At 46.5% G+C, this 10,659-nt stretch overlaps 1 protein-coding gene across 1 annotated transcript; it reads left to right on the top strand.

Moving 5' to 3' along the window:
- The first annotated feature begins 4,317 nt into the window (after positions 1-4,317).
- Positions 4,318-5,841, top strand: SCGB3A1 (secretoglobin family 3A member 1). Its single transcript, XM_084762620.1, has 3 exons — positions 4,318-4,468; positions 5,068-5,300; positions 5,666-5,841. The coding sequence occupies exons 1-3, from the start codon at positions 4,339-4,341 to the stop codon at positions 5,687-5,689; spliced, it is 387 nt and encodes a 128-aa protein (XP_084618746.1). The 5' UTR covers positions 4,318-4,338; the 3' UTR covers positions 5,690-5,841.
- Positions 5,842-10,659: the final 4,818 nt, after the last annotated feature.

Here is a 10,659-nt window from a genome sequence, read left to right as displayed (position 1 = left end):
TCTCGGCTCGGGTGATCCTCACACAACTGAGAAAGTGTGGTGGGCAATGATGGCATGTATTACGGCAAGGATGCATGTTGGCAGTCGTCTGAAGAAAGCATGTGGCCGCACTGAAGGCTCATGGGAAGGCAGGAAGAGGTCGCTCAAATTATTTAATCAGGAAGTAGAAGAAGATGGCGTGGGGGAAGCAGTTGTTGCTGGGGACTTTGGTGGTGTTGTTGTTGTTTTGGGTTTGTCTTGTATTTGCCATTTTTCAGTACTGGAGATGAAATCCGACACCTTCCTCTTGTGAGAGCAGTGCTCCACTCATGAGCTATACCGTTCACCCCAGGAAGCTTTGTTTTGTTTTGGTCTGCTATTGGGTGTTTTGTTTTGTTTCGTTTTGTTTTGTTTACACAGGGCACTGTTATGAAGGCCAGGCATGAAATACTACATCCTGCTGGAAGGTTGTTTTAAAGACAAAGAATGCCAGGAAGGGTGTGCAGGGAAGCCACCAGCCTGACACCAGGAGTCGAGGAGCTGCCGGAGCCCCGGGGATGACAGGCCTCCACTTAGGTCATTCGGGCCTTTGCCTGAACGTGGCTGTCTCCGGTTTTCAACTGGCACGGTGAAAAGTTATCCAAGATCAGCTTCTAGATGCCCAGTCTGATCACTCGGGTCACTGGAACCCTGCTGGAAGGGAATAGGGGGTGCCAGTGACATACGTGTGCGGTTCGTGGGGGCAGCTGTTGTGGAAGAGAATAGTGATTACTCAGAAACGACTAATGGGACAACCCAGCGAGCCCACCTGTGGTTACGGCAGCCCTTGCTCACCTGACGTCTTCATCCAGGTTATTATGGCAGACTCTAGAGCCAGCTGAGAGGCAAGGATAGGGTGGTGGTTTCCAAGGACCATAAAGAAGGAAGGAAGAGGTTGTATTTCCTGGGCACAGGTTTCAGCTTTATAGGATGAAGGGCTCTAGAGACAGGTGAGGGTGACGGTGGACGCACACCTTCAAGGGGCTTGTGAGGGCATTCATAGATATTTATGTAGTATAGATCAGGACCACGGTAGTTTCTAAAGCTAAACTTTAGGTTAGCATCCAGGACAGTTGTTTACACACACACACACACCCCGGCATCTTTATGCTGTGCCGTCACACGGTGCTCTTGCTTCCCTTCCCTACTTCCCATCCATCCTCTCCCGTTCCAGCTGGTCTCCTTTCTACCCAGTCATGCTCCCCTCTGCTTTATTATCTGAACTCTAGTACCCTGTGCTCCACCTCCCAAGGTATTTGCTTCCGGGTCATGATCCCTTTTGTAGATCCCTGAAAACTAACCTTACACACACACACACACACACACACACACACACACACACACACACACACACCCCAGAACGCAGCTTTACATCTGGGATCTGATTTGAGAGAAAAGATGCAGCATTTCGTATGCTTATTTCGCTTAACACAGTGACTTCCAGCAGCACCTATTTCCGGAAAATGTGATTTCACCTCTCTATGGCTGCATAAAATTTGCAAGAATCCTTTACTTTTCATTTTTCTTTTCTCATTTTTATTCCTTTTTACAATTTTGCTTCTTCCTTATTTTCTTTTCCCGTGAACATTTTCTTTATTAGTAATAATGTTTTATTAAAATTAATCTTTCACTTATTCTACATCTTGGTACCTTTAATATTGTCAGTGATAAGGTTGTATTACTGTATCTGACCTGTTTGTACTGTTGTTGTCACCACCGCTTCCTCTTTGGACAGTACTGGGGACAGAGTTCTCCAGAGAAGCTAGTCACTGAGACCCCTACAAACAAAATGGGCATTATCCTCCCCAACATGTGCACAGTTCTCAACCCAGAAACACAAGAAAGATGGTGTGGGGGACCAACATCCTCCAAAAAATTCATAGCTTTTCAGTAACTGAGACTCCAAAGATACCAAAGTGGATGAAATGCTGGACAAAGAATGAATAAGAATGTTCTTTTAATAATTATTATTATTTTGTTTTTCTAGATAGTGTTTCTCTGTGTAGGCTTGGCTGTCCTGGGGGCTGGCCTCGAACTCACAGAGATCCGCCTACCTCTGCCTCCCGAGTGCTGGGATTAAAGGTGTGCGCCACTACACCAGGCTCAGAATGTTCCTAAGTGATCGTGAATTCAAAGAAGACAAATGAACTAAGGAGGAAAACACAGTACATGAAAGGTGTAGTTCTCAGCCATCCTAAAGTTGTGACACTTTAATACAGTTCTTCATGTTGTGACTCCCCCAACCATAAAATAATTTTCATTGCTACTTCATAACTGTAATTTTGCTATGTTATGAATCATAGTGTAAATAGCTGGTATGCAGGATGTCTGATGTGTGACCCCTGTGAAAAGGTTATTTGACTCCCAAAAGGGTCGTGACCCACAGGTTGAGAAACTCTGTATTAGGTTAACTGGATTTAACAGACATTACAGGATATTCTGTCCAGCAGCAGGAACATATGCTTTGCTTCCCCCCACCCCCACCCCCCGCTCCTGGAACTTCTTCCAAAATAGATAATATTTTACAGTGTAAAGCAAATCTTAGCAAGTACTAAATAATTAATCTCTTACATCTGATCAAATCATAACAGAATAAAATCAGAAACCAACAAGAGACACCACAAACACATAGACTAGATAATATGCTTTTTCATGAATATTGCACATTTTCTCTCATACATGGAAGCCAGAGTCAGAACTCTCTCTCCCTCTCCCTCCTTCCCTCTCTCTCCCTCCTTCCCTCTCTCTCTCTCCTTCTCTCTCCTTCTCTCTCTCTCTCTCTCTCTCTCTCTCCTCTCTTTCCTCTCTCTCCTCTCTCTCTCTCTCTCTCTCTCTGACAGAAGCAGTAAGGCAGAGGAGGAAGACAGAGGGCAAGAAGGAGTGAGCTGTGTCCGCGCATCACACATGCGATATGGAAATGTCAGTGAACCCCACCAGTATGACAACCTCTCTTCATAATTAGAAATTTAAAGATAAAAAAGAAGAAAAGCAAGGTGGGTTACACCTAATAAAAATCTTTTAACAGTTGAGAATTGCTACTCGTGGCATCTTCTGTTTAATGTTCTCAGACTACAGTTATCGCAGAAAGTGAGTCAGTTAAGGGGGGGGGGGCACCGCTTCAAGCCAGTTGGGCTTGGGCTTGGCTTTTCAGGAAGGTGGCTGGTCAGAACCACGTCCATTTCACAAATGTTCCCTTCTGAGGAAAAGGCTTGGGGTGTTCTGACTGTGGCAGCGGGCCCAGCATACGCATAGTAACACAGATGCACTAGACGCTGCCTCACAAGCAGCAGCATTCTGCCCCGGAAAACCACGAAAAGGGGGTACAGCCTTCCAAGTTAAAAACTCATTCATTTCCCACTGAAATTACTTCTACAGCGACTAACTAAAGCTTCCCAGACAAAGCAGTAAGGAAAAAGATTTAAGGGACGGGCAGGGGCCATGTGCGGTCACAAGGTTCAGGGGCAGCTGGAAACCCTTCCATTCCTGCTACAAAAACTAAGCCATGTTCATCTGCTGTGGTGGAGGCATCCTAAAATACTGGAGTCAGATCTCCTGCTAATGACCTAGTGGAGGGGTTTCTATGCTTTGCTCTCCACTACACTTCTGCAGCTGGTAGGGCTTTTAAAGGAACTCTGAAATATACCAAGCTCATCTGCCACCTTTGAGGGTGACTTCAAAGACAGACGAGGGTCCCAGGCCATTTATTCATTCATTTATTTATTTTTGCACCAGCAACTACCTGTAGCCCGGCTAAGGAGGTAGTCAAGAGTAAGGTCCGGTTGCCCAGACAAGCTACGAGGCATTTCTGGATCAATCTCACCGGTGCTCCCATACCGGCAGGAGCTGGGAAGACTGTTGTGTGACATTGCTGCAGTGTGGGGACCAGGGACCAAGAGCTCATTGAGAGGTCTGGGGTCCCTGGGACCTCCTGCTTCACACCATGCTCTCTGGGCTTCCAGCCCCCAGAACGGCATCATTCAGGCCTTCCCTCACCCGTGGGGAGCCTGTTCCCACCAAGGCATGGGTCCCCAGGCCTGTGCTACAGTGATGTTGAGGTGAGGTCAGACCACAGTATTAAGGTGTAGGCCTGGGTGGGCCCCACGGAGACAAAAGCACATCCTGGGTTCCTGCTTTCAGGAAGAAAGGGCCAGCACTTGAGTTCAGGAGACCCTGCCAAGAGGAAATCCCTAGGACCGAGGTGGGATGTGCAATTAATCCTCCCAGGGTCTGCTGGCCAGAGGAGGAAGTTGGCTGCAGTTCTGCCTATTAGCTGAGCAAACACCACATTTCTCAGGAGGGTGAGGTTCCACTCCTGAATATATGAAGCCCGCGGGGGACCAGGCTCCAGGAAGAGTGTCTTGGGTATCAGAAGCATCTTCCGAGACTCATTCCATCATGAAGCTTATCGGCACCTTGCTAGTGTTCTGTGTGGCTCTGCTCGGTGATTCTGGTGAGTTTTCTTGGGGCTTAGCATCTCCTATGGAGGGACTTGGCAATGGTACCTGCTCTTTCCTAGCCCCTAGTCCACCCTATAGGCCCCGACTCTTGTGCACCAGGCTGCTGACAGTTGCTCTTCTAGCAGAGGTGTCTACAGAGGAACCCAGATGCTCCTCTGTTCATTCCTTTGAGGGTTTTCTCTTTTTCCTGTGGCCTTCCAAGCCTGCTGGCAGCCCCACGGAGCCTTCAAGCTGCCTCTCACATACCTACCCACCCTGAACTTCTCTCCCGCCAGCCTGATGGCTGATTCAAAGGCCACACCTGGCTTGAGAACACCCATCCCATCTATTCTCAACCTGGTTAATGTCCCTTCAATCACCAAGGTACAGTCTGAATGTCCCCAACTTTAGGAACCCATCTCCTATGGCTCTCTCCCTGGGCTCTCTGCATGGCCATCTTTCCTCACTTCTGTTGGTGTCTCCCTTGAAACAGGGCAACCATCAATCAGGAAGTAGGTGGGTGCCTGTGAAGTCTCCCTTAGGTGCCCTCCCTGGAGGAGCTGGGTCTTCAGAATCCTTGAGAAGGCCTTAAGTTCTCTCTTTGCGTTGGCAGGTGTCGCTTTCTTCATGAACTCGGACAAAGCTGCAGCACAACCCGTGGCTGCCCTTGCCCCAGCTGCAGAGGCTGTGGCCGGGGCTGTGCCTAGCCCACCACTAAGCCACTTGAGAATCCTGAGGTTCATCCTAGCCAGCCTGGGCATCCCAGTGGGTCCTCTCATAGAGGGTTCCAGAAAGTGTGTCACCGAGCTGGGCCCTGAGGCTGTAGGGGCTGTGAAGTCACTGCTGGTAACGTGGGCTCCTTGCATGACTATTCCTTCCTGTGTGGGTACCCCTCCCCAGACACCTTCACCATCACACAGACAGCGCAGGCTGCATCACAGAGCCCTTGCTTCCTGACCTGCTCCAGCAAGCCATAGCCTAACTAAAATGTGAGGAGTCCAAGGAGTTCTTCAGGGTATACCTTTCACCACTAACTGCCAGCAGGCTGTGACATTTGGCCTAGGGTCCCCTCCCCCATAGGCTTCACAGGGATCCTCCTGAGAACCAACAGCTTATGCCTTCCAGTCTTGAGTAACCTCAGGTGCCAGGTCCTCTCCCCAGCAATCCTTGGTAGCAGTGCAGAGCACGATCAAGTTTGGCTTCTTTTCCAGGGGTCCCTGACAGCATTCGGTTGAGGTGAACATGGACCAATTCTGTCTGACAAGACGTTATTCTTCCATAGGAGCTGGAAAGCCTGCTGCTCACACCTTTCCTCTTTACCTTAATAAAGATGGCTCCAGCAGCTTTGCACTTGATGTCTTCTTGCCTCAAAGCCAATCCCAATAGGAAGCCAAAAGCACCATACTCGTGGGGTGTGTGTGTGTGTGTGTGTGTGTGTGTGAGAGAGAGAGAGAGAGAGAGAGAGAGAGAGAGAGAGAGAGAGAGAGAGACAGACAGAGAGAGAGACAGAGAGAGAGACAGAGACAGACAGACATTCAGACAGACAGACACAGACACAGAGAGAGACAGAGACAGAAACAGAGACAGACTCTGAAGCTACTTGGATCTTTTACACTTAAACAGAACTGGGATTTTTCCATTTCTGTTTTAGAAATAAGGATTTAAACTTTCCAACTCGGGGAGGTGATGAGTTCATGGACTAGAGTACAGGAGAAGGCCACCTGGACCAAGATGAGGCTTGAATCTTATTTTAAATGCACTGCCCTATGGTCGCCAAGGGGTATGAATCTTTGTGGAAGTCACTGGTCTGATATAAGATGACTTGTTTTCCATCTCTAGTGAAGTGGAAGGGGACACCCTGACACATGTCCTTGGATAACTTAATAGTAATACGTCTAGACTGTAGATTGCATGATAACCATGCCCAGAGTTGCCATGGGGACCCTGTGTACTACAGCAACTCACTGGACCTGGGCGTGGGTGTGCTCTGCTACCCTCCCTAACCTCCAGGACAGTGAGAGAGAAATGCTTAGAGGAGACTTTAAACAGCTCCTGCAGACTCTTGGGGCAATGAAACCAGTATTCTCATCTGATTAAGAGGATGACCCCTGAATCAGCCTTGAGAAGGTGGGGAAGAAGTGGGCTGTACTGGATGCTGCTGCATGCCACCCAGTTGCCCCTCTCCATAGCTCTTGAGAAGGTTGGCAACCAACAGTACCTAGCTGAGTTGCTTTCTGGGAACAAACCGCTCTCAAAGGACCACAAAGCCACACAGAGCAAGAGGCAGTCTGCATTCTGGTTTATGTAGATTCTATCTCTGTGTATGTATGGTGTAGGCCTTAAAAGTCCTGACTCTTCGCTCCAAAAGGGAACAAATCTGAAGGGTCTTCACATTCCCATGAGGCCAACTTAGGACCATGACCCCATACCACTTAGCTTCCCCTTTGCCCAATATTAATTCCTTAACTTTTCCCACACCACCACAGGATTGCTGTTAATTCAGGGGGTGTGGGCAGCGTTCTAGAGGATGGCTCCCCATTCACATAGGTGTCATCTCCAATCTGGTGCCTCAATTTCACCTTCCCCCTTTTACTTTGAAAAATGGTTTGTGTTTGTTTATGTGGGTGTATATGCACATGCGTGCCAGTGCGTCTGATCTCTTAGGGCTGGAGGTGCAGGTGACTTCGAGCTGCCTGATGTGGGTGCTAGGAACTGAACTCAGGTCCCGTGTAACAGCAGCAAGCACTCTTAACCACCTCTCTCCGGCTCCCGATTTTTGTCCTTCAGACGCTAACGCTACACCATCTCTCCACCTTCTCCAATAGAATTCCTGCACACAAGCCTGTGTCTCAGAGAACTTATCACGATGAGTCAGGTCCTGTTTAGGAAAGGTGTCTCTGTTTAAAAAAAAAAATCTAATCAATGGCAAATAGTAACAGAAACCTACTAAAACAATATGGGAGGAAGAATTAAGAACTGCAAAGCTTTATTTCCTTACATAAATCTTATTTTGCTAATTTGCTACTGTAATCAAGAGTATTATGGAAGCCAATTAAATGCTTTCTTTAAAAAAAGACAATCTCTAAGACTTGACATTAAGAGGTAAACCTAATTTTGCTCCCAAAGATAGCCACAAATCATCCATATTATGGAAGAGATAGCAGTTTAAATCTACACGATGGTGTGCTGTACTGAGGCCATGTGTGGCACATTCTAAGTTACATGACTAACCATAAGCTGGAAATATAGCTCAGTGGGAGAGGACTGGCACCTTGCACAAGGCATTAGATCCCAGTTCCATTTCTAGGGATAAAGGGATATTTATTTGTTTAAATCAATTTAGTGTCATTAAAACCTATGTTTTCCTGCCAAGTTAAAGAGAGGTACTGACTGAAGACCACTAATTTTAAGGAAAAACCATACAAAATTAAAACCAAAGTAGAACTATCAACATTTAATGTATTTCCTTTCCATTGCTGTGATAAAACACCGCAGCCATGACAACCAATAGAAGGGTTTACTTAGCTTATAGTTCCGGGGGCCTAAGTGATGGAGCAGCGTGGCAGCAAGCAACTGACACAGCAGCTGGAGCAACAGCTGTGAGGTCACAAGGACAGAGAGGGGAGAGAAGGAAAGAGAGAGAGAGAGAGAGAGAGAGAGAGAGAGAGAGAGAGAGAGAGAAGAAGAAGAAGAAGAAGAAGAAGAAGAAGAAGAGGAAGAAGAAGGAGGAGGAAGAGGAGGAGAGGAGAGGAGAGGGGGAGGGAGGGAGGGAGGGAGGGAGGGAGGGAGGGATAGATGGTAGGGCAGGGAGAGGGAGAGGGAACAGTACAGGTTTTTGAAACTTCAAAGCTGGTTCCCAGAGACACACTTCCTCCAACAAGGCTACGCTTTCTAATAAGCCTTCCCAAACAGCGCAAGCACTCAAATGTCTAAGACCATAGGGAACATTTTCCTTTCAAACCACCACAGGTGTATTTTATCTTTGGGGGAACTCTGACTTCTGTCCCCTGAAATGACACAGAACCTGACAGTTGCTAAAAGCATTCCTTCCTCAATTATATATTTTTGGCCTCTAGACGCAACTTCCTACTTTAAGAACCAAAGATCTTTGAATAGTTAAGTACAGGCCTCATGTAGAAAACAGCTTTTGTTCTGATTGTTTATTTTTTTGTTTTTCGAGAGGGTTTTTCTGTGTAGCCTTGGCTGTCCTAGACTCGCTTTGTAGACCAGGCTGGCCTCAAACTCACAGCGATCCGCCTGCCTCTGCCTCCCGAGTGCTGGGATTAAAGGGGTGTGATACCCTGCCCGGCTGGAAACAGCTTTTCATACCCAATAAAAGCTACCAATGACTACCAGGACAACCTCAAAGATGCATTGACGTTATTTTTGAATGCTAATAGTAGTAGCTAAAACAAACCAACTAGCCAGTATGTATAAATCCATGTTCTTCATCTTGGGCAAGAAGTGGTTTATTAGACAACCTCTCGCCGAAGGCTGCAGGGAAACTTACTATTTTGAAAATAAATAAAAGAAGGTGCCTTGCCTTTCTGAATCCAACAGAGGCAACTGCTTGATGAGGGAGATGTTTTCAGAAAATGTTGAGCCAAGGAATAGCTTTTTGTTTTTAACAAAACCTAGATGTAGCTAGAGACAGGGCCTCACTAGGTAGCCTTGGCTGGCCTGGAACTCATTACTCAGACCAGGCTGGCCTCAAATTCAGAGACCCACTTGCTTCTGCATCCTGAATGCTAGGATAAAAGGTGTGTTCTACCATGCACTGCTAGCTGTAGGATTGTTATCACAAAAAGACAATGTATTTAGAAGCTGAAACTCTAGAACTTTTGTGTTTGGGGTGTACCACTGTTTTCTTGGATTTATATTTTATGCCTATAAGTGTTTGAACTACACATGTAGTGATTGGAGCCTTGAAAGGCCAAGTGTTGGGTCTCCTGCTAGAACTGGAGTTATAGCCAGCTCTGAGCTACCTACCACGTTGGTGTTAAAACTAGAACCCAGGTCCTTTATAAGAACAGCCAGTACTCTTAAACACTGCTCCATTTTCATTGTGTTTATGTGTGCACCCACAGGAGAGCAGGTATTCTCCAATGCCAGAAGGGTTGGATGCCCCAGAGCTGGAGGTACAGGTGGCTCACTTGATGTGGGCACTGGGAACTGAGTTTGGGTTCCCTGCAAGAGCAGTACATGCTCATAACCAGCCTACTTCACCTATTTTGGTATCAGGGTGATAATGCTGGAGTCATAAGTGAGGTGAGGAGAAATACTTGAAGAATTGAAAATTCCAAAATACAAGAATTTAAGAATGAACATTGGTCCTTAAGTATGTTAGAATTTACCAGTAATGCCACCTAGGCCTGAGCTCTTTTCAGTTTTTGTTTTGCTTTTTCCATTACTAACCCGGTGTCATTACTCACTATATAGCTACAGATTTTAAGTTTCTCTGCCCTCTGCCCCTTGAGACGGTGTACAGCGTTCTAAAAAATTCCAGTTTTTCTGGTAGTAATGTCCTTTTAGTATCTAAATTTTTTTTTAAATTTTAAATATTTTATTTAGTTTTAATCTATGTGCATTGGTGTGAAAGTGTCAGATCTTGGAGTTACAGACAGTTGTGAGCTGCTAGTTTTAATCTATGTGCATTGGTGTGAAAGTGTCAGATCTTGGAGTTACACAGTTGTGAGCTGCCATGTGGGGTGCTGGAAATTGAACCCAAGTCCTTTGGAAGAGCAGGCAGTGCTCTTAACCACTGAGCCATCTCTCCAGCCCCCTTAGTATCTAAGTTTAATAACGACTTTTTTCACTTCTGACTTGTAGATTCATGAATTTCACTCGTCTTTCCAAAGACCCAGCATAAGCAAATTGTAATTTTGTCTTCGAATCCCCATTCTGTTATTGTTTTACTCTTCAATCCTTCCTAGTCCTTGCTTTTGCCTGCCCGGGTATTAGACCATTTTCTTCCTTGGTGTCTTTCTTTGCATTGTAACTTCCCTCTATGTGCTGTTCTGTGTTCCCTGCTTCAATGGTATCTTTTCCCTCCCTTGAGCGTATGCTGCTTTCCCATCTCTTTGACTCTTCAGCTATTTTCCTACTACCTCATATGCCACCCAGTTCTGGCTCTGACATGGAGTCCCACCATGCTGTTGTTCAGTAACAGGTGGTGCTTCTGCGCTGGCAGCCCACCTATGACCAC

The sequence above is a fragment of the Acomys minous genome (genome assembly GCF_964271855.1).
Source record: "Acomys minous genome assembly, chromosome: 16".
In the NCBI taxonomy this organism is placed as follows: domain Eukaryota; kingdom Metazoa; phylum Chordata; class Mammalia; order Rodentia; family Muridae; genus Acomys; species Acomys minous.
Note: the sequence above shows the minus strand (reverse complement) of the source record. Positions and strands in the feature narration are given on the sequence as shown.